Source organism: Oryctolagus cuniculus, chromosome 3 (genome assembly GCF_051225735.1).
Source record: "Oryctolagus cuniculus isolate XC-2025 breed Fujian yellow rabbit chromosome 3, ASM5122573v1, whole genome shotgun sequence".
In the NCBI taxonomy this organism is placed as follows: Eukaryota; Metazoa; Chordata; class Mammalia; order Lagomorpha; family Leporidae; genus Oryctolagus; species Oryctolagus cuniculus.
In genome coordinates, this window is record NC_142869.1 from 36,110,984 (window position 1) to 36,135,896 (window position 24,913).

The 24,913-nt window shown below is 40.4% G+C and overlaps 1 protein-coding gene across 4 annotated transcripts in view; it reads right to left on the minus strand.

Moving 5' to 3' along the window:
• ICOS (inducible T cell costimulator) overlaps positions 1-24,913 on the minus strand; it is a 45,798-nt gene that overhangs the window by 2,843 nt on the left and 18,042 nt on the right. For 2 of the 4 annotated variants that reach the window (XM_089330008.1, XM_008259011.5), the window contains exons 2-5: positions 22,610-22,746; positions 4,181-4,519; positions 3,384-3,490; positions 1,426-1,510 (exon numbers count right to left, since the gene is read on the minus strand). In XM_089330008.1, the coding sequence (XP_089186134.1) occupies positions 1,426-1,510; positions 3,384-3,490; positions 4,181-4,519; positions 22,610-22,724 (646 nt within the window). In that variant the 5' untranslated portion in view covers positions 22,725-22,746. The remainder of the gene's footprint in view (positions 1-1,425; positions 1,511-3,383; positions 3,491-4,180; positions 4,520-22,609; positions 22,747-24,913) is intronic. The other 2 variants (XM_089330010.1, XM_089330009.1) reach the window with 1 other exon arrangement.

The following is a 24,913-nucleotide window of genomic DNA, read 5'->3' on the forward strand; positions in this document are numbered from 1 at the left end:
CATTCTCTGAATTCTGCCCACCTCTGATCCCAGCTGCTGCACAGTCTCCCTGTGCTGGCACAACCCCACCTACAGCTCAGTTTTTCTGCCTCTGGACTTTCTCTGAAGACTTCAGAGTGAGCTTATCCCAAACACAGGGCTCAGCTCAGTGGTGAGCGAGAGCTGATGGCCCCTGCAGGCCGCCTCAAATGAGTTAGGATTGAGCAGTGGGCAAAAACCCCACCAGGCTCTCTTCAGGGGGACAACTCGGGGAAGCATCGGAACACTTCTCAGAGGTCTGGAGCATGCAAGGACTTCTGGGCCTCTAGGCTCCGGGGACTGGAGCTGAGCCCTCGGTATCACACCTTCATTTGCTTTTCCTTCTTGCTTGCCTCTCTCTCCCTGCCCTCATCCCTTCTTCCCCGGGGCCACCGCCCAAATAAATGACCTGCCCTGAATTGCCTATTTGAGGTTCTGCTTGGAGGGATCCAGACTAAGACAGAGCACAGTACTCTCAGCACAGGGGTGGAGAGAAAGAATGTAGCTTCTCAACAGCAAAGTAATAAAACACCAGCTCATTGCAAGGGTCGGGACAATGGGATGGGATTAACTGTCTGGGGGAAGCAAACGAGTCACTAAATTCTCTGAGCATCAACTTCTGTCACCCAAAAACTGAAGAGCTGGAATAAAAGAGCATTTCTGACACCCTTCCCATGCGGATTCCGTGACAACGGACATTGTGTTTCCCTTCTCTGCAGTGGCCTTAACCACTGATGGTGACAGAAATGCAGTGGCTTCTGTCTCATTATGCGCCTCACATCAGGCCAGCCTCAGTCTAAGACTCAGAAACTTTCCACAACAGACGCCTCAGACTTTCCAGGCACTCCTTGGACTTGACAGTGTGCTTTCCAACACTGATCAAAAAAAGCCCCATCCAATGGCCTTTTGAAACCACCCAAGTATTCTAAACATGTACACTCTTTACATGGAAGTATCTGGACTATTTCTCTTTCTTTCCCTTTCATGCCAGCCCAGATCGCTCTTCCTAATCTCAGTCCCAAATTCCCACACACCCTCCCGGAGTCTCACTCGGTAACTTAACACTTAACTGATATCCAGTAATTGCTCATCATATGACTTAACGAACTTTTCAGCAAAGAAAACTTACAATCACGCCAGTATTAGAAACATAAATTAGAAAGCTGTGTTGATACAATCATGGTTTATGATCTTTTCATTTGTTTTTAATAGTGTTTCTAAACATGGTTGTTTACTTTGAATATATAGTGCAGAACGTACAAATTCAGGTAAAGTGAAAACCCAGATTTTCATAGAAAACAGGAAAATTAGGTTTTGTTTTCCTTCGCTTTAAAATAAAAAAATTAAAATTCCTGAATTAAAGCGAAAAAACTTCTTCCCTACTCAAATTTCTACGTGGAACTGTACCTGGCGGTGTAGGTTTTTTAGCTGTGTTCACTGCTGCCATGAACATGTACTCACTATTCGGGTCATGCACACTGGACTGATACTTCTGAAAGAAAAAAATCAGAAACATGGGTTGTCACCTGCTCTTCCCCATCTTCATCCCTGCCTTTTGAAAGTCTGTGTAAAAGGCCTCTGACTTTATGCTAAGTAGGAGAACAATCAAAAAAAGACTTTAAATAAAAAAGAGCCTGCCAATCAACTTCCTTCCTCATTTTCACCATTTTGTTACTTCCCCAGCCGTTTTAGATCGTGGGCCCAATCTCCTCTCTCTTCTTTATCCCTCTTTTCAGTTTCCAACCTGGCACAGTACACACACTGTCTGATCCATGATCTCACTGTGGATATACTGAATATAGCATCCTCACACAATATGCACAATGATACTGAGAACCTGTACTGGAAAAAGCTGAAAAGAATATCCCACGACACAGGGTGATTTTTGTTGTCCATGTTTTATAATTGTTGTTTAAGTTTTCATCTATTTGAAAGACAGTAGAGGGAGGGGTGCAGGGGGAGAGACAGAGTCAGTTTTCCATCTGCTGACTCACTCCCTGAATGGCTGTAACAGCTCCCACACATCCCTAAATGGGATGCAAGTGTCCCAAGAAGCTGCTTAGCCCACTGCACCGCAACACCCATCCCTGTGGCCAATGCTTTAACTTTCTAAACAACTTTTTAGTGATGCGATTTAAAAGCAAGACCTCTAGGCCAGCGCCGTGGCTCAATAGGCTAATCCTCCGCCTAGCGGCGCCGGCACACCGGGTTCTAGTCCCGGTCAGGGCGCCGGATTCTGTCCCAGTTGCCCCTCTTCCAGGCCAGCTCTCTGCTGTGGCCAGGGAGTGCAGTGGAGGATGGCCCAAGTGCTTGGGCCCTGCACCCCATGGGAGACCAGGAAAAGCACCTGGCTCCTGCCATCGGATCAGCGCGGTGCGCCTACTGCAGCGTGCCAGCCGCGGCGGCCATTGGAGGGTGAACCAACGGCAAAAGGAAGACCTTTCTCTCTGTCTCTCTCTCTCACTGTCCACTCTGCCTGTCAAAAAAAAAAAAAAAAAACACGACCTCTAAGAATTTATCATGTAAAGAAGTTGGCCATTTCCTTCTCAGCTATCACTGAAGCTCGTTAAGACTTTTTTCACTTACTAGTTGAGTGAAACTTTATTAATCAGTTGTTTTATCTTTTCCCTGACTCTCAGGAAGATGAACTCAAATTTGCAACCTGCACCTAATAATTTTTAAAAGTCAGAGTTAGGAAGCTGGTGCTGTGGCGTAGTAGGCTAAGCCTCTGCCTGCAGTGCCAGCATGCCATGTGGTCACTGGTTCGTGTCCCAGTTGCTCCTCTTCTGATCCTGCTCTCTGCTGTGGCCTGGGAAAGCAGTGGAAGATGGCACAAGCCCTTGGGCCCCTGAACCCAAGTGGGAGACCCGGAGGAAACTACTGGCTCCTGGCTTCTGATAGGCCCACCTCCGGCCATTGCAGCCATTTGGGGAATGAACCTGCAGATGAAAGACCTCACTCTGTCTCTGCCACAGCCCCCGGAACTCTACCTCTCAAATAAATTTTTAAAAAATAATAAAAATAAATTAAAACAATTTAAAATCAGAGTTATTTTATGCATTGACCTTTCTCTTGACCTTTTGTCTTCCCTTGGCCCTAATAGGCTTTTTTAAAAAATAATAATAGTAATAATAATAATAATAGCCTCTTTGGAAGCAACAGAGTCTTTTTTGGAATAAAGTGGTCAACAAAATAAAGTAATAAATAGGCTTCTGTTCTGCGTTATTAGTTAGGTATAACTTGGAGAAAGTGAGTTGTCTACCTTTTGACCAAATTATAGTGAGAGCATTATGTTATTCTGATGAATAAATAACCATTGGCTTTCCTCAGTAACTCATATACATGACCAGATAGAAACTGCTCACCTTTTTTGTAAGCCAGAAAATAAATACACATCCAAAAATGTAGACTACTGCAAAAGCTGCGCATCCTATGGGTAACCAGAACTTCAGCTGGCAACAGAGCTGTGATTCTGTGTTGGAAAACAGCTATGTTAATACAAACTCTGCGAATCGAATCCCCCCCGTCAGAGCTGAATCACTAGTTCTTTTACCAAATTGAAAGGAGCCACTGAATCAAATCAAGCTTCTCTTCATTAAGATTACAAAATCCAGGAAATTGTAACTAACAGCATCTCAGTAGTACAGAAAAGATTCAGAAACTAAAATCAAAAGACTATGCACATACACGTTTATAAATGTGCTTAATACAAACGGCTTTTCTGCTTGTATTTTCACAAAAAGAATAAACAGGAAAAGAATGGTATAAACTATGACTTTCAATCATCTTACTTAATCCCCAAAGCCCTGCACAAAACCAAACCTTAAACCTTAGGAGAATAGAGATAATAGGCATTAAGCCTTGAGTTAGGGTATTTTTCTTAATTTTTTTCCTAATTCCTAATGGTATATGTACTTTAAAGGTAATAAGACCTTTTTCTAACTTAGTAGCCTTTGTAATTAAATGGCACATTACTGATTAACACTAATTGTCATTATTAATGATAAATTTTATATTTTCATCAAAAATGTTTCCAATCAACTACATGTAAATGAATTTTGGCATGAAACATATATATTTGTTTTAATTGTTTTCATTAGTGAGAAATGTTGTCAAAATGTGAATGTACTCTTAAGCCAGAGAGATGAAAGCAACGTCTTACCATAAATATGCAAATATTCTCCTCTAAGAATCTCTACTTGAAAAGGAGGAGGATCAAAAGTTGATAGTTTGCAGAAGTAATAGCTGGCATGAGAACTGTCCAAATTATACAGAAAAAAAGAGACGCTGTTGTTGAATAATTGATATTGACAGAATTTCAGAGCCTTAATGGACACTGTGTTTCCACTTTCCTTTGTCTGCCTGAGGTCACAGAGGACTTGTTCCCCTTTCAGTAGCTGCATTTTGAATTGTTGGACAATCTCGGGGTATTTGCATACAATTTGAACACCTCCATTGTGAAATGTAAACATCTCATACTTGGCAGAGTCATTGATTTCTCCTGGATAAAAAGAAGGAAAACAAAGCAAGGGTGACATTTTATAAATATATTGCCCTAATAATGATATTTAAACATAGAAGTAATCTCTTCTCTTCATTAAGTCACCTCCACTGTACTCAAATGAAAGAATTTCCATCCAAACAAAGAACACAGCAAAAAGTAAAACTGTCCTAGAAAAAAAAAAAAAAAACTAACCAGAAGCTTGCCTGTCATACATGAATATATAATTTGTAACACATTAAGCACTAACCTGTCATACATGAATATATAATTAGTAACACATTAAGTAACATTTACATCGTATGCACCAACTAGTATGGTGTTTGCCCTTTGCATATTATAGACTAATAATAAGCTAATAAATTTGGGCTAGGAATGGGGTAAAATTCTAATAAAGGTGGTACAGTGAGGATGGTTGCAATTTTGATCAGATCAGGAAAATCTCACTTTGAAGATACTACTTTTAAACTTGAAATTTAAACATGAGTAGCACTCAGCCAAACAAGGAGAGATTTTGGAAACAAAACTCAACACGAAGGGTCATATATAAATGTGTATTTCAATGATACCCTATTGTAAGGCAGCAAAAAAATGGAAATCATTTTTAAATGATAGAAATATGTCTTTTCTGAACCTCATCCACTGAGACTTGAACCAAAGGCTCATGATAAAAGTAAGGCCTTAGATTTATGTTTACTTTTTCACCTGTTGAGATATATTTTAAGCTTATAGGAATACAATATTGCTTTTCTGAGGTATATGTGGATGACAGAAGGAAAAAACTGAAATTGCTTTGGTTTGGTTGCAGATTTTGAACTATTAACCTAGAAATGCAAATTGCTCTGGGGCCAGCATTGTGGTATAGCAGGTTAAACAGCTGCCTGCGAAACCAGGATCCCCTGTGGGTGCCAGTTCAAGCTCCAGCTGCTCCACTTCTGATCCAGCACCCTACTAATGTGCCTGAGAAAGCAGCAGCAGATGGCCCAAGTGCTTGGGACCCAGACAAAGGTCCTGCAGCTATCTGGGGAGGAAACCAATATATGGAATTTCTCTCTCTCTCTCTCTCTCTCTCTCTCCCCCTATCTCTGTCTTTCTCTCTCTCTGTATAATGCCATCTTTAAAATAAATAAAAATATATCTTAAAAAATCAAATTGCTCTTGCTTTTCTGTTTGTTTTTTTTTTTTTTTCCTTTTTGCTTATTGTGATAAAGTTGTATACTGGAACTGGGAGGAAATATTAGTATGATGGTTTCTTGTCTAAGTTTAAAAATATCTGTGTTTATTCCAGAGAGAGAGAGAGAGATTTATTTGTTTATTTGAAAGGCAGAGTTACAGGGTTGGGGGGAGAAACAGAGCGTGCTCTTCCATCCATCTGTTGGTTCACTCCCCAGATGGCCGCAATGGCCAGGGCTGGCCCAGGCCAAAGCCAGGAGGCAGGAATGTTATCCAGGTCTCCCATGTGGGTTCAGGGGCCCAAGGACTTGGGCTATCTTCTGCTTTCCCAGGTGCATTAACAGGGAGCTGGATCAGAAGTAGAGCAGCTGGGACTCGGAACCAGCACCCATATGGGATGCTGGCATGACAGGAAACAGCTTTACCCACTATGCCACAACACTGGTTCCTTGCCTTTATTCTTGTGAAGGCTAGAGGTTAATCAACTATGCAAAACATTTTTAAGGAAACACAAGTAGCTAGTGGTCCTCTGAAATGGAAGTACTATTTGTATATTTTTGCTCCTTATGTTCTAGATCACATTTATATACTAACAAATTATGTGGTATTCTGCTATTATCATTTAATATTATATCATAAGCAATTATTTACAAAGGCATAATAATTAACCTTGAAGACTATGTAACAGACCACAATGCTAATCTATCATAATTTAAAACTAATTCACTAACATTGAATATTAGGGTTATTGTCAGCATTTTACTTTTGTGTAAATATTATGACATCTGGCCAAAATGTGTAAACACTGTTGTAACAAAATGTATCAGTACATTGCTTTCTTAAGGAGCTGCTCCAATTTATAGTAGGATGAGCATTAAGCAGGAGGATCCATTTGCTGCAACTCTGCTTGAATTAGTTGTGTTAATTTAAGATTCACCACAATTACTTATTTTTTAAAAATCTCTTTAGTTTATAGCTAAATTTAGTTTATGGTTCTCATATTACTAGAAAACAGATTTTTAAATTGGAAACATGCTTGCAAAACTGAGCATAAATGTTCTAGTTTTCAGCGATGACAGTCTAGATGATTCAAAATAATTCAAACAAGCAAAACAGCTAAGAGAATTACACAGTGGATACAAAGAGAAGGAATTTCCAGGTGAAATTTGAAGACAAAACCAGAACCCAGAGACACAGCTTGGAGCTGCTTTTGCTCTATGAGCATATGTTGCTCCCCTGAATTCAATCTTTTTTTATGCCTTATCTTATTTGCAAAGTGAGAAATCTAGAAGACTATCTCAGAGTTAAATTCCTAGAGAACAAGTAACCCAGAAGTAAATCAGCCATCAAGGACATTAGAGCCTACCTTCAAATCACTCCAATTGTCCAGAAAAATCTCAATCCTTGAACCTTAAAGTGATCTCAGACTATTATCACACTTAGGCTTTTGAATGTAAACTCTTCCAAGGAGAAAACATTTATATCCCAAGTCTCAAATCATGTCTATAAATATTTATGTTATAATGCCATGTAGCAATATTACAATGACAAGCACACCATAAAAAATACTAAGACACAATGAAAAAAGGTCAGCAACAAAAAAACACCCTATAGAAACGAATCAAGGAACAATTTTCACATATGTATTATCAGATCCCCAAAATAAAAAGCTGTGCTTATTATGTTTAAAGAAATAAAAGATAGGGTTGGCACTATGGCATAGCAGGTAAAGCCACCGTCTGTAGCACCAGCATCCTACACGGGCGCTGGTTTGTGTCCCAACTGCTCCACTTCCAATACAGCTCTTAGCTAATGTCCCTGGGAAGGTAGTGGAGGATGGCCCAAGTGTTTGGGCCCCTGCACCTATGTGGGAGACCTGGGGGAGGCTCCTGGCTCCTGGCTTTGGGCTGGTCCAGCACTGACCATTTTGGCCATCTGAGTGAATCAGCAGATGGAAGATAGATAGATAGATAGATAGATATCCCTGTAACTCTCTCTCTCTCTCTTTCTCTTTCTCTCTGTCTCTCTCTCTGCCTTTGCCTGTCTTTCTCTGTAACTCTGGCTTTCAAAAAAATAAATCTTAATAAAGAAAAAAGAAACAAAAGACAATCTTGTAATAATATCTGCAAAGCACAGAAAAAATTAAGTCTTCACTAATTTGAATAGGAACCAACTAAAACTGGCAAAAAAATCATGCACTAACAAATTAAAAATTCAGTGTATAGGTTTAATAACACATTAGCACTAAAGAGAAAGCTGATGAACTGGAAGGTCGGGTATATAAGGTATATAAGGTATCAAGGATCCAGCCATAATCCACAGACTCAAGCTCAACAAATCACAAGTGTGATTAAAAAAAAAACAAAAACCCAGGCCAATTTAGTAAAAATCCTAAAAGCAGCCAGAGGAAAAAAAGAGTTCACTTTCAAAAAAGCACCTACTAGACTGACAAATGATGCTGCAACATAAACAATAAAAGCCATGATACAGTGAAATTATATGTCTTCATTGTGTGTCAACCTACAACATATTGTCTAAGAGGACAGTAAAGCAAAGTGGGTCTGTTGTGATTTCTTGAAAAATCACTAAAATATTACAAATAGAACATATAACCAAATGAATATCACAAAAGTCAATATAATATTTCATCTGAAGAGAAAGTTTGATTCAGGAAGGCAAACACAGGGGTGGAAAGGTTTCAGTGTGCTGACAATGTTGTATTTCTTGACCCACAGTGATTGCAGGAGTGAGGTAGTATACTTTAATCATATTCAGTAAATTGAACATTTATGTTTTATTCATTTTTCTGTAGAGATGGTTCACTTTATAATGAAACTGCTTTTAAGCATACAGAAAGAAAATAATGCTTGTTTCATTTTTTTAAAATAATACAAAAGGCAAAAGGGAAGAGCGCTGACAGCATGAGAACAGGTGCAGTCTGCATTAGCTTGCATTGGGGACTTATTTGAGAGTGAACTATGTTGCACTACTGTTGTTTTGGTGCTTAAATCTTCTACTATCCGCTGTAGCAGATAAAATCAGTGGACTGGTTCTCAGTTCCTTTAGAAATGTTCAGAGCAAATTTCCCAGAGACTTTAGAATGGTAACAAGTAAACCACAAAGAGATATTGGGGCAGAGGTATCTGTGGCTAGTATGTACACGCACAGGCACAGGTATGTTGACTTCCATTTCCCAAAACTATTTTGTCAGCAGCTTTTTTCCTCTTTTGCATTCACTCTACAATCTTTAACCCAACACAAAACGAAATATGACGGTTGGGCAGTGCAGTGTGGTAGAAAAGAAACACAGTGTTTCCAAAGGAAAGCAGAAGCAAATCCTGGCTCTACCACTGGAAAGGTTCTGTGACTACAGTACCCCTCTGGACTTCAGTCTCCTCACCTGTGAAATATAAGACTGAAACAAAAGCATATGAAAGTTCTTGCCTGCATTTACTTGCTATGAATGCAGTACCCAAACATATTCAGGTCAATCTACAAACTGCAAACAACGACAATACTTTGCTGTTGGATGATTATTCCTTGTCAGGGAGGTCATGTTCCCATAATCCTCCCAGTGCTCCAGTATAGTAATGGCTATTCCAAAAACTCAGGAGATATTAGAATGAATGAGACTGTTTTTCTTGCCCACAAGAGTATCTAGGTAGGGCAAGGAGGGCTGTGCCTCAGTTTATCTTGAATGACAATGTCGAAGGTGTTATGCCATTGATATCAACTGGGGATCCTAACACGTTATTCTTATCAGACACAATTAACTATTCATATGTTCAATTTTTGAAATATTTTAGTTATTTATTTTAAATCGGAGTTACAGAGAAAGGAGAAACAGAGAAAGAAAAAAGAGATCTTCCATCTGCTGGTTCATTCCCCCAGTGGCTGCAAAGGCCAGAACCTGAGCCAGACAGAAGCCAGGAGCTTCCTCCAGGTTTCCCATGTGGGTGGCAGGGGTTCAAGCACTTGGGCCATCTTCTGCTGCTTTTCCTAGGCCATTAGCACGGAGCTGGATTGGGAGCGGGGCAGTCAGGACACGAACCGATATGGGATGCCGGTACTGCAGGTAGCAGCTTAACCTGCTATGCCACAACACCGGTCCCTATTTTTTTCATTTATAACCTTAATAGCTGCCGGATTCACCTTTTTATTATTAAATGCAGTAATAGGAAGACTAGTTCAGATTTTCATATACCCATTGTGAGTGCATTCCATCTGGAAAATATTTGACAACTCTAAAATTTCTATTTTAATGCTTTCAACTATGGTATTTAACCAGGCACTTAAAGACTTACTTTGGCATCTATAAAATAGGTATGCTCAAATACCAAATCACAGGCCGGCGCCGCGGCTCACTAGGCTAATCCTCCGCCTAGCGGCGCCAGTACACCGGGTTCTAGTCCCGGTCGGGGCGCCGGATTCTGTCCCGGTTGCCCCTCTTCCAGGCCAGCCCTCTGCTGTGGCCAGGGAGTGCAGTGGAGGATGGCCCAGGTGCTTGGGCCCTGCACCCCATGGGAGACCAGGAAAAGCACCTGGCTCCTGGCTCCTGCCATCGGATCAGCGCGGTGCGCCGGCCGCAGTGCGCCAGCCAAGGCGGCCATTGGAGGGTGAACCAACGGCAAAGGAAGACCTTTCTCTCTGTCTCTCTCTCTCACTGTCCACTCTGCCTGTCAAAAAAAAATAAAAATAAAAAAATTAAAAAATTAAAAAAAATTAAAAAAAAAATACCAAATCACAGATTCTCCTTAGCTTTTGGTAACATTTGACAAATAGTATCAAAGGAGACTATCCCTTATTACCATTTAATGAATAGCTGATTTAAAGAAAATCTGAATACATTAGTGTTTTATAACTGCAGAAGCTGCTAGCTACAATCTTTTTTTCTATCTTCTCTGGGTGTTCTTATCTCCAAGAATAATATTCAGCTTGGAATAGTGATATGAAAGCACCAGTTTTATAGCTGTTATCTGTTCTGAATTGTTGGGTATCAAATCTGTTTCATCAATTCCTCTGTCATACCAATAATTTAAAATTATTAGTGTTCCCCCTAACCAATCTCTCTCATCTTGCTCTTTGTTTCTCTCATGTTTACATTTTCTTCAAAAACCAGCTCTTAATGTAAAATCCTCCTCCAAAGCACCATCTCTCACACTATTCTTCAACATGCTCCTCACTCTTCACTCCATTAATTTCTCACAGACACTATCTGTCCATATTTCGGGCATCTGTAAACATCCTCTTCGCCACACTCTTTGTTTTCTGTAACATGATTCAGTCACTTCCCATAATCATACACCATCACACCTTGTAGACTTAGAAATCATACAGCAAGTCCAATTCTTTTTTTTTCTGCAGGCAAATGAAGGCTCAGTCAGGTTAAATTACTTGCCTGACGTCACACAAGCTTTGGCTGCATAAAAGATTTATAGGTCAAACCACAGTCAAAGAGCTGCCAGCAACAAGCAATGGAAGTGTAACAGAAGCAGGCAACCACATGAAGTCAGACAGTGGTAATTTATGATTGAGTGTTACAGGATCACTGCTAAATTCCCTGTCTGAGGGAAGAAGGCTTGATTTCCTATACTTCTGTTTTACATCCAACAGAATCTATTCACTGCCCCTCCACCTCGGCTACAATTGGTCCAAATCACCATCATCTTTTGGACCACAAGAGTTCATAACGTTTTGCTCTCTGCCTTGTCCATTTGCAATCCATTCTCCAGAGAGAAGACAGAATGATCTTCTAAGAATCATAACCATATAGTGTCATGATCCTGCTTAGAAAACCTCCATGGCCTTTCCATCTCCCTTAGAATAAAATATAACTCCTCACCCTGGTTTCCCATAACCTATTTGACCCAACCCAATCCCTCTTGACATCACTTTACAGCAGTTATTGACTACACACAGTCAGTCACACTGCCATCTTTCAATGCCTCAGACATGTAGAGATGCTTCTCAAGGTTTTGAACTTGATGGTTCTTTGCCTGGAATATTCTCTCTCATCTTCCCAGGGCTGCTTCTTTCTCAATGTTCAAGAGTAATGACACTTTTTCAGTGACCACCAGCCACCCAATCCAAAGTATACACTCAAGTAATAATTGTTTCTTCTACATGAGATATTTGTCACTGATTTATCAGTATTTAAAATCATCTGATTTATTTGTTTGCTTACTTATTTATTGACTTGTCACAACACTATAATATAATCTTTAAAATCAGGGACTTTGTTGGTCATTCACAGACCCATCCCAAGTGTCTACACAGCACCTGCCGTATAGCAAATTGCAATAAATATTTAACAGATGGTTGGATGAATGAATGGATTCATGGGTTGACAAATGAGTATGTAGATCTTGGTATTGTCAATCTAAGGAAACAAAGCATGGAATATAGAATATAAGAACCTAAAGTGCTCTTAGAAATAAACGTTAGATTTTTCATTTTACCTCTTGCATTTACATTTTTAAAGTTAAAACTGGAGCCAGCAAAATGTCCAAAATTACATAGCTTGTAGCTGGGATATGATCCTAGGTTTAGGTAAACTATGTTGTTTTTCTTCTGGAAACAAGTTAATCAAGATATATGAGTATAATCATGCCTACAAGACACCATCCCAACTGTGATATCAAGTTCTAATGAGAATCACCCATTGGAGCTTTTTTTTTTTTTAAAAAAAGATTTATTTATTTATTTGAAAGTCAGAGTTACAGAAAGAAAGGAGAGGCAAAGAGAGAGAGAGAGGTCTTCTATCCGCTGGTTCACCCCCCAACTGGCTGCAACGGCTGGAGCTGTGCCAATCCGAAGCCAGGAGTCAGGAGCTTCTTCTGGGTCTTCCATGTGAATGTAAGGGCCCAAGGACTTGGGCCATCTTCTACTGCTTTCCCAGGCCACTGCAGAGAGGTGGATTGGAAGTGGAGTAGCTGGGTCTCGAACAGGCACCCATATGGGATGCTGGAGCTTCAGGCCAGGGCTTTAACCAGCTGCGCCACAGCACTGGCCCCTCACTGGAGCTTTAAAAAGGATTCTTTACCAGAAAATATCCACCAGGCTCATTAACACTTGTTTAAATGGCTGATGACTCTTTCGGCTTTTTTTTATGCCCAAATAGGGGAGGAGAGTTTTAAACTGATTGATTCTCCAGATCTCCCCAAGTAAACAAAATTTGCCTCCTATCTGGCTACAGGGACCCCTGGACCAATGGTTGTTCTAGTACACTCAGAGGTTTATAAACCATAACATTTTAGTGATATATGGTATAAATACCTTGTTTATTATTTAGCATTTAATACACTGTTAAAATATGAATAAGAATATATTCTGCTGAATCCTGATGATGAGTAAAACCACAATATTTATATGGGGTGATTTCTTTAGGTTTTAAAAATGTTTAAAGGATAAGAGTATTTGCATATTCTTTTTGTGGATGGAGCTGTTAAGAAAAGCTCTGAAGAAAAATATCTTCCACCTAAGTATTGCACTGTGGTTCAGAACAATTTATTTCCATGTTGATTCTTATAATATCTGGACAATTTCATTTCTCCCATATAAGATGGTCTTTTTAGGGCACATCCTAGGACTGTGGCTGAAAGTCCTTTAGAGAAAGCACTGAAAGAACCCACATAATCTAGGGAGTATGAGGTGAATCAACAATGTGATTTTATTCTCTTTAAGGAGATTCCTAACCACAAACCTCCACAAAGATCACCAAGTGATAGAAAGATAAGATCTCCAGAGTTGGCAGTTGTTGATAGTGCTTATTAACCCATTCACTGTAGTCAAACAGTGATAAGCGCTAGCTTAGCACAGCACATGAACCTAGATAAAGTTGAATGGAGGTAAAGTTCTAAAAATTGCCATATCTATACTAAGCTTTAGTTACACTGATTTATTTGAAAGGCAGAATGACAGAGAGAGAAAGGGGAGACACAGAGAGAGATCTTTGATCTGCTGGAATACTCCAGAAATGCTGCCCAATAGCCGGGCCTGGCCATGCCAAAGCCAGGAGCCATGAACTCCAAGAACTTGGGCCATCATCTGCTGCTTCCCAGTGGCATCAGCAGGAAGATGGATCAGAAGCTTGAGTAGTTGGGACTCCTGGTGATATGTGATGTGGGTGACCCCACGCAGTGACTTAACCCACAGCCACAATATCTGTGCCATATTTGACGTCTCAACTAAGAAATTCTGGAATTTTCTAAAATGTGTGCTTCCTACCACTTTTTTTTCAATCTTCATAAAAGGCAATGTCCTTTTTTTATTTATTTGACTGGTAAAGTTACAGACAGTGAGAAAGAGAGACAGAAAGGTCTTCCTTGCGTTGGTTCACTCCCCAAATGGCCGCCACGGCCAGCACTGCGCCGATCCGAAGCCAGGAGCCAGATGCTTCTTCCTGGTCTCCCATGTGGGTACAGGGACCCAGGCACTTGGGCCATCCTCCACTGCACTCCTGGGCCACAGCAGAGAGCTGGACTGGAAGAGGAGGAACCAGGACTAGAACTGGGCGCCCATATGGGATGCTGGCGCCGCAGGCGGAGGATTAACCAAGTGAGCCACAGCGCTGGCCCTGGCAATGTCATTTTTAAATAATTCTACTTATACTAGCTATAACTTTTAAGATCTCTATACTTAAATTACTCTTCAAAAGAACCCATTGTCTAAAAAAGAGGTTGGAGTCAAAAAGGACATAGAGGGTGGGCAAGATAAACTGAACCAAATATAAATTCCTAGCTTGTGGAGGAAAGAAAGCCAAAAAATGTGAAGAAAAGTGAGGAGAAATCCAAAAAGACAAAAGAGTACACATGAACACACATACATACACATACACAAGATGTATGTCATTATTACTCTCTGAGGAACTCTATAGGAGAGACAAAACAGCCCTTTGTTCTCAGGAAAGTTTGATTTTTCTCCTAGTTAAAACCAGTTTTCTTCTAGAAAACAGAAAAATCCCAGAGGTGTTATAGAACTCTGTAACAATATTCACAGAGTAATTAATTTGCAAATAAGTTACTTTATTAGTTATTTCCTTGATGCTGATATGAAATTATCATACAAGGCAATCACATGAGATTAAACAGTCGACTTTGTCCCACAGAGGGAGAGAACTTTGTCAACATCCCTGAATGTCCACGGTGCTGCTCACTCATCGGCTGTGCAAAGTTGTGTGAGCACATGAACAAAACTGATTTACACCTGTGGCTGCAGCTCTCATTTCTGATTCAGTAACTCACTTCTTTATCTCCAGTCCTTGTGTCCAATTTCCTTTTTGGCATTTCTATGAGGATATACCCTTAAACATCAGTGTGTGCCATTTGCACACTAGACTTAATATTCACTCAGCAAACTCAAACACTAGCTTTTAGGGAGTCACTAGTCTGATCCTAGAACCTTCAGAATCTTCTTTTCTACCTCTCTCTGACTTTCCTCACCCAGTTGGCCTATGAGTCCAGTTGATTCCAGGTTTTAGATATTTCTTGATGTTGATCCTTTTCCCCCATGCATACTGTCAATACATACCATTCCCATGTCATCCCTCACCTATAGAACAATCTTCACACCAGTCTTTCTCCCCCCACTCCCTCTTCCATGCTTCTCTCAAAAATCATGTTTCTGCATTTCTACAAAGCATTTCACTCTCCAGCTTTAAAGTCTCCATTAGTCCCCTGGTGCTTATAAGAGGAAAGAAAGAAAAAGAGAAAAGAAGGAAGAAACTAACTCTTTGGCAAACGACAAAAAATGCTTTCACAATCTTGTAGACCATTCATTCAAACCATACTAAAAATTTAAGTCATCACTTTCACTTCATTCTTCTGTTTCCATAAACTAGCCTATTTTGCCTTTATCTAACAAGAAATCTTCATTCATTCTTTAAGAATCATTTTAAATGCCAACTAATCTCTTGGGGAATTTCTGAGACTCCCAGAGAAAGACTCCTATCTCTAGAATCTCAAAAATAAGTTGTTTAGACCAAGAGATTTATAATACATATTATCTTAGATCATAATTAATGTTATCTACATTCCTCATTTAGCTACGACTTCCCTAAAAAAATTTCCATCATGGTTGCCTAAATAATCCTAAAACCTGGAACATAGAAGAATCTCAATAATATTAAATGAATGAATGTTTAGAAGAATTAAGCATGGCTGGCAAATATCCTTGGAATGGGTCGAAGAGAGGAGTGAGAAAGTAGAGCAAGATTCTATGTGCTGAATATTGGAAAACTTGCTTCCCAATCCAAAAGCAAAGACTCAGACTGAATGATCCCGGCCAATTATCTGAAGCTCAGTAGTTTTCAGGGTTCCCATGGAACAGCAGCAGCAGCCACTTACAAGTGGTGAGTACTCATAGAGAGCAGAGAGTGCTAGGTTAAGCTAATTATACACAGTGTATCATCTGACTCTCATAACAATCTTTAAAGTCAGATTTTTTTTAAGTTTGAATTTTTCTTTTTAACTGACATAAAAATTGTACATATTTATGGGGTATTATGGGATATTTCAGCACATGTATACATTGTGTAATGTCCAATCCAGGTAAATGTAACTAACTCCTCATTTAACTTTTTTTATGGTGAAGCATTCAAAATGTTTCCTTCTAGTTATTTTACTGAAATCTATAGTATGTTAACATTGTTTATAGAAAAAGACAAAAGACATCAAGTGCTGGTGAGGACTCAGAGAAAAAAGGACTCCTCACACTGTTGGTGGGAATATAAATTAGTAGAGCCATCGTGGAAAACAGTATGGAGGGTTCTCAAAAAATTAAGAACTTTCACAGGATTCAGCAATCCCAGCACTGAATACATATCTAAGGGAAATGAAATCACCATAAGAGACGAGACATCTTCACTCCCATGTTTACTGAAGCACTATTCACAGTAGCCAAGAAATGAAAACCTAACTGTTCATCAATTGATGAATGGATAAAGTGTGGTACATATACACAATGGAATGTACTCAACCATAAAACAAAGATAAAAGGATGAAATATTGTCATCTGCAACAACATGGATGGAACTGGAAATCATTAGGTTAGGTAAAATGATCCAAACAAAAGTTGCCTATTTTTATCCCTATTTTACAACCTGGAATTTAAATAACTGGCACAAGGTTATAGAGTCAATGTGAGGTAGGTCATAATTTCAACCTAGATGTTCTGACACCAGAGTCCACACACTTAATGAATCTCTTAGTCTAATAACCAAATCCAACCTCCTCATTTTAGAGAAATTAAAGCAAGGAGCTAATGAGACTTGCTGCGAAATAAGAAACAAAAATAAGCTTTTAACATTAGGCTAGATATGGAGATGATGTGCAGATATTCTTTTCCTTCAATATGTGTTATTGCCATAAATCCTTAAAATAGCATTCCCATTGATAGCACATAAGTATTCTGTGTTTCAAAGCATTATCAATCACCAGAAAATATTTTAAAATTTCTTAGAGATGAAATTATATTATGCTTAACACATTCATTTCCCTGGACATTTTCATTCATCAACCATTGTGTAATAAGCTGCCTTGTGTATTTGAACCAGCAGCAAATCCTGGGTCCTTGCTCTGACAGAGTCTAAATTCTTAACGATTATCCTATAACTTACCTGCCTACAGAATAGATAAGTTACAGAAATTGAATCATATATATAAGAAAACATCAGCCTAATTAAATAAGGGCAGAGACTAATATGAGATTTTTTGCTTTAGTCATAACTAGTACAAAATAAACAGAACTTTGTGAGTGCAGTAGAGGCACTGTTGATGCTATATGAAACTGATTCTTTAATGCAGAGTCCTAGGAGAATATAAACACTAACTGTAAAGTCGATTCTCAGACTCAAAAGTTACTTTTAAATTATCTTTAATTGCTAATTGGAAGCTCTGTGCCTCCATCAACACGGCTGGAACATATTATATCAGCACTGGTGGTCAACTGAATCAAAACTCTTGAGTCCATTGCCCTGCTTAGGGAGAAACCTATTTCTTCTTTGCTTTTCCTCAAGCAAAACAGATACATCTTTATGTTAGGTGAGACCCACAGAAGTCCATATCCCCACTTTCTCCCTCTCTCCTTAAAACAGTCTTTGTTTTTGTTCAACCTTAAAGGCCAAACCAGTGAGGGAAAAATCATTTTTGACTAACAACTTGAATTTCTGTGTTATATTCTCCACATACTTATGTCCTATTTTCCAAAATATAATTTTTGAATTCTTATGCTTCAAATGCCAAAATTCTCATTTTATTTAGAATGATCAAAAATTGTCATTTAACAGCTTTTTCTCCAGTAGCACAGAGGTATGGTTTACAGAAAAAAGATGACCTCCTTTTTAGTTTTTGCAGCCTATAAATGGTTTTTGTTGTTGTTTTGCAGAACTATACAGCTTTACAGTTACAAATTTATTACACTTCATAATTACAACTTTAGGAACATGGTGATTCTTCCCACCATGCCCTCCCACCCATACTCCCAAACCCTCTTTAAAATACATTTCTGTTACAGTTACAAAGCCCAGCAAGTCATTTTATGTAGAAAACTCAACAGTCTTAGATTAGGGAGGTAGCATAAGTTGTAGGGTTTGGTCACTTTATAACTATGAACACTAGAGTGAATTTTTTATTTATGACTTTAATTTTATTTGAAACATAAAGTGGCAGGCACAGAGAAATGATCCATCTGCTGGTTAACTTCTCAAATACCTACAACAGCCATGGCTGGGCCACACCTAAACCAAGAGTCTGGGTGGCAGGGATCCAAGCACTTACGTACTTATCTGCTGTCTCCCAAGATGCATCAGTAGAAGGCTGGATGGTAAATGGAGGAGTCAGGACTCAAACCGAAGGCAATGACTTCACCCGCTGTACCACAAGGCCCACCCCCGAGGGTGAATTTCTTAGGTCATATAACACTATGGATATTACTGTGAGCAAACTTCAGATGATAAGTTAGAGCCTCCCTACACACCTACATTTTGTTTCTACCAAGAAATGGGAATATGATTGGAGTCATTTTAAAACTATGTTAGTCCATTTCATCTGAAGGTGCTGTGGTTAACAAGCACGGGCAGATCACAAAAGCCAATTTGTTCACTAATAATGAAAAAAACAAATGACTCAAGATTTTACCTGAGAGGAACAGGCATTTCTAGAAAGGGTGAGGTGGGTGGAGGTTAAAAAAAAAAAAAAAAAGACTAAAACAAACAGCAGGGAAGGGGAATGCCTGAAATGAAGAAAAAAGCTTAAGTCCAGAGAGAGGTCTTACTCACTCCTAAGAAAAATCAGTGAAAATACACGTGCAGAGAAATAGAAAGAGAGAGAGGCAGACACTAGTGGGGTTCCTGAATTCCAGTACTAGAATGAATAGCTCTCAAGAATACACGATGCTAAGGATTAGCCACAGGACAGAAAAAGGAAGCCTACACTCAGAGAAGATACCAGTTCCCTCCAGGGTAAAACAGACATCTTTACGTGTGCTGGACTTCAGGAAGTCGGGGGAATTTGAAGAAAACAACATAAATCTTTTGACCACTGGATCAGAAAAGAAATGTCCAGAATGATGTTATCACTGAAAATGTTTGATGTGCTCTAAAGAAAGTTACTGAAACAGAAAAAGAAAATACTGCAAGAGGAAACCTAGCAATTACCTGCAACTGTATGTTTCAAATTAAGTCAACAGAAACCAGGTGTGGGGCCGGAGTGCCCTAAATGGGGGAAGCATGAGAATGGGAAGGGAAGAACATTCTGGAGTCCCCGTATCAGTGCAGGGGACAGGGGTTAGACATACCAGGAAGGGCATCGTCATTATTTATTTTAACACAATAGCAAGTAAAAAGACATTCAATTAAGATTCCCTGAACATGATAATGGCTTGGTAAATTAAGGAGAGTAGTCGAGGGGCCAGCGCTGTGGTGTAGCAGGTAAAGCTGCCACCTGCAGCGCTGGCATCCCATATAGGTGCTGGTTCGAGACCCAGCTGCTCCACTTCCTATCCAGCTCTCTGCTCTGGCCTGGGAAAGCAGTAGAAGACGGCTCAAGTCCTTGGGCTCCTGACCCATGTGGGAGACCCAGAAGAAGCTCCTGGCTCCTGGCTCCTGGCTTCAGATCGGTGCAGCTCCAGTCGTGGTGGCCATCTGGGGAGTGAACCAGTGGATGGAAGACTTTCTCTCTCTCTCTCTTTTTATCTCTGTAATTCTGCCTTTCAAATAAATAAATAAATCTTAAGAAAAAAAAGAGTAGTCAACTGTCCAAATTCACCAAACAGCTCAAAGAAACTATCAAACCAACACAAATTAACAAAAGGACTCAACAACAAAGGAAAGTAAGTTGTAAATAAATGTAGTATTGAAGGAATAAAATCAAATACAGGCTCATGATGCTGAGTGGGAATGGCCTCGATTCCTGTGTCCCAAGAAAGGACCGACCATCTGGACTTCTTCAACATCCAGCATGCATACTGGAAGGAGGCCTTGCTGCGGCACCTGAGAAGCTGGAAGCTCTCACAGGCCAGCCCGCCCCACCCAGCAGGCCTCTCTGAGCGCTGGGGAGGATCAGGTGCTGAGACACACAGGAGTTGTTCCTCAGGTGGGGGAATCCAGGCATCCCCACAGCCATACTGAGTGAGAAAGCAGGGCCCTTCCCCCGGGACACATCACAAGACAATCACGTTTATTCATTCCCCTCTGGAGCATTTTCACACTGCTTTCAGAGGGGGTGTTCCAAACTCAGACCCCAGGAGGACCCCTCAAGGGCCCACAGAATCTAGGAGCGTCTTCTCAGTGCGGTCAGAGGTTCAGTCCTCCCAGACCCTGCTACAAAGAAGAGCCTCCAACTGTGCCAGAATCGTTAAAAGAATAAGACTTCACAAAATTTTGCATTGAGATCCGTAGAAGGCTGGAAATCACCAAGATTTCCCACAGCTTTTTTCAACTTTTTATTTCAGAATAAATTCACAGAACAAAAAAATGTGAAGTAGTGATGAGAGTTTTCAAATACCCTACACTCTGCTTTACCTCTTGCTAACATCTTAGATTAGGGTGATGTATTTGTCACAGTCTGTAAACCAACAGTCATAATCCACCAATCAAACAACAAAATTGATTAGAATGTCCCTCCCAAAAGATTTTTGTTAAATCACTGCTATTTCAATGCTGTGGAAAAAACATGGATGCTGGAGTCCCCACACATTAGTGTTTAATTAATGTGTAACAAACCACTTAGCCTTTCCTACTCTGAGATTCTTTTACCACTGACTGAAGATGAGAGTGCCTACATCTCTACAGCATGGGAAAGACTTCAGAGTTCGTAGGATTTAAAATATGACAAAGAAGATCTGCAGGTGCTTAATTGACTTGAGTTTGATTCTTTGTGTTGATTGCTTTTTAAATGGTAGTTGCTCGATACGTACAATGTGTTGGTACTTTGAGCATGATGATTGTTTGATTGTTAGCATACTTATTATCAGCCAATTGAGTCATTCTCGCCTCAGTTCTGCCATCTGTCACACAGGAAGATGATACGCCACATTCCATGATTTCCCGTGTGATAAGAGAGTATTGGTTCTATTCATATAAAACTCATGATGAATATTATTCCAGAAATACTATTTTTTATAAGCTTATTCCTTTGCACTTGCTCTTTCCACACTAGGGACTGCTCTTCCCCAGCCTTCATACCATTCTCCCTCCTGACTGCTTCTCGTTCTTCCAATCTCAGCTCAAATGCCACTTCCACAGCAAAGACAAGGAGCCCCCTGCTGCCAGCCTCATTTCCACACCTCCTCCGTCCGGCCAGCCTCCGTGGTTACATTCTCTCATAGAACTGAATTCTGCCTGTAATTACCACTACTTCATGGGATGACCCGGTAGTCCCATCCAGTTAGGTTCAGGAGAGCAGGGCCTGACCTGGTTTTGCTCAATGCTGTATACACAGCAGCTGGCACAGTGCCTCCTGGATGGCAAGTGCTCAGTGCTCAATAAATGAATGGATGAATGGATAAAGAGACACCAAATCCAAATCTATCTGTGCGCTGTTCGTGTTGCTATAGGACTTTTATGAGGTTGTAGAAAAGACAGAAACAAGCAAGTAACCCAGAACTGTCCTTGGAACATTTACAAGTAGACCCTAATACCTCATTTAATATCATCTCACTTCTCCCAGCTTGAAGAACAAGGCTCAGAGTTAAAGAAAATGAATTTAATGCAAAACGTACAGAGTGAGGAGCAGAAACATGTTCACATGTGAAGTTACCTTGTAGGTAGCATCATTTAAATTGTTCAGATAAAATCTGATATATACCTTCTAAGAGAAAGAATCAAAGACTCCAGAATGATTTTTTTTTTAAATGTCCACAGGGGTTGGGGAGTATTTTTCCATAATCCACTCCGCCTTGGCCTTTTAGGGTGACCCTAATACTTAGTGTCAATAAAAACTCCATGGTAGCCTGGGCATTTCAGAAAACAGATCATCCAGGCAAGATTAAAATCAAAATCCTTCTTTTCAAAACCCTTCCATTTTATTTTCTACCACAGAAAGAATCCCCAACCCAAATGGCAGGACTATTTAATTTTCATTCTGTTGACACAAGTCATTTTGCCTTTCATCTTTCTCTGAGAACAGTAAGCTGGTCTTTTACTTTATCCACTGACAGGTAACTCCAAGCAGGTAATTTAAAAATGCAGTGGTCCCTTGAAACATAGTTTCATCTTAACACACGGTATCAAAGGCAGCATGTAAACTCAATGCCATCCACGGTGACACGGGTGACATGGTGCCCTTGGCCATGATCTGAAATTGTTCCTACTTTCAAAAAACAAAGCCACTTTATATCTGGTGCCCAGTTTTTCTACCTTTGATTTTCCTTAATGTTCACATGGATTCTAAGTTAATAAAAAATGTTCAGTGGGCCACTTACCCGTTAGAACTTCAACCTGGAAGCAGAAGAGAAAGAAATACCAAAGGTCTGACTTCATGTTTGCCAGAAGCACGCACCCTCCTCCTTCAGTCTTCAGAGCTGACAACGAATTCATGTTCTCGGTTGTTTTCTATTTGCTGGAAAGGAAGTGGGTTTTGTGGGAGTTGATGTAGCGTGACACTGCCAATTCAGGGGTGGTGTCTCCTCATTGATATAATTGGCTGTACAGGAGGCATCACTGCTTATGGGGAGTAGGCACTTAATCCAAGGATTATTGATAATTTTACAGATAGGAAAACTTTGCTCTTCCTCTGGTTCCAACAAAACAACTTAAAAAAACAATGCCTACTCTTTCAGAACCACCCTACTTCTCTGATTCAGTAGTTCCTGGGGATGATGACAGGACTGAAAAACGCCCCCAAGGTGAATAATGCATATATTTTGACACATGTCTATCTGGTGTTATTTACTGCAGAGAACAGAAAGCCTTTGAAATAGGACGAGAAATGCATGAAGTTATTAGAGAAATGGAAATGGAGAAACCTACAAGAAGACTAGCATAGAAATCTGATAAATCATTTGTATGTGGCCTTTATTGCAGATTGCAATTTTCCAAAGGATGGCATCATTTTAAACTACTTCAGCCCTGCCTTGCCTGTTTCAATGGTCTCCAGAAGAAACTGGGATTCTGCACCTCCAGGCTGAGAAGAAAGCAAGGACGTTAAAGATTCTGGAGCTGGTGTTGTGGCGCAGCAAGCTAGGCCGCAGCCTGCAATGCCGGCACTCCATATCAGAGCACTGGATGGTGACCCAGCAATCTGCTTCCAATCCAGCTCCCTGCTAATGTGAGTGGGAAAGCAGCGGATGATGGCCCAAGTGCTCTGCCAACCAAAAGGGAGACCTGGAGGGAGTTCCAGGTTCCTGGCTCTGGCCTGGCTCAGCCCTGACATTTGCAGCCACCTGGGGAGGCAAACAACAGACAGAAAATCTCTCTCCCTCTCTCTCTGTCATTCTGCCTTTCAAATAAATGAATCTTTTAAAAAAAAGTTAAAAAGTCTTTCATAGTCTCTCTATCCCTCTGGGGAGATAAAGTAGACAGTAACAACAATAAAGGTTTTATATGTACTTAAAGTTTTATATACAATAATATACTTAATGCAATACATATATAAAATAAAATGTACATTAACATACATTTAATATGTATAAAATATACTATGAATCTAGCAAATATTACATTTATGTTTTACATGGTATTTAATTGGATTACTATTTATATAGATTTATGTTATTATACTTTACACATGTATTAATTAATTTCATCCTCTGAGGTAGGAGACCACTAATCTCTCCATTTTATGGATGAGGAAAACTGAGGCACAGTGAGGTTAAAATACATGGCTTAAGTCACAGTTAGTAAGTATCAGTGCTAGTGTTTTTAGAGGCTGCCTTCCACAGCTCCCTCTTAACTAAGCAGATGGATCCATCCACTGATGCTAAGGCAAGCTGCTCCTGCCATCCAGAGGGTCTGCCCCAGCTTCCGGGACTCTAGGACCAGGTGTGGGCTTCTGGGAGTGACCAACTCTCAGTCCACAGAGACAACATCCAGTTGAGAAGTTGAAGCCAACTGGGCAAGGCAATCAAGGTGGAAGTCCACAGCAGCTAAGATACTAGACCAGGGGCCTGAACTGTGGCATAGTAGACTCAGCACCTGCCTGTGGCACTGGCATCCCATATGGACACCAGTTCGAGTCCCAGCTGTTCCACTTCCGATCCAGCTCCCTGCTGATGGCCTGCGAAGGCAGTGGAAGATGGCCCAAGTGCTTGGGCCCCTGCACCTGCATGAGAAACCTGGGAGAAGTTCCTGGCTCTTGGCTACGGATTGGCCCAGCTCTGGCTATTACAGCCATTTGGGGAGTGGACTAGCAGATGGAAGATCTCTCTCTCTGTCCCTCTCTCTGCCTATAATTATGCCTCTCAAGTAAATAAATAAATCTTTAAAAAAAAAAAGACTGGGGCTGGTGCTGTGGCGTAGTGGGTAAAGCCACTGCCTATAGTGCCAGCATCCCATACCAGCGCCAGTTTGAGACCCAGCTGTTCCACTTTCAATCCAGCTCTCTGCTATGGCCTGGGAAAGCAGCAGAATGGCCCAAGTCCTTGGGCCCCTGCACCCGTGTGGGAGACCCAGAAGAAGCTCCTGGCTCCTGGCTCCTGGCTCCTGGCTTTGGATCAGCACAGCTTGGGCCATTGCAGCCAGTCGAGGAGTGAACCAGAGGATGGAAGACCTCTCTCTCTTGCTTGCTC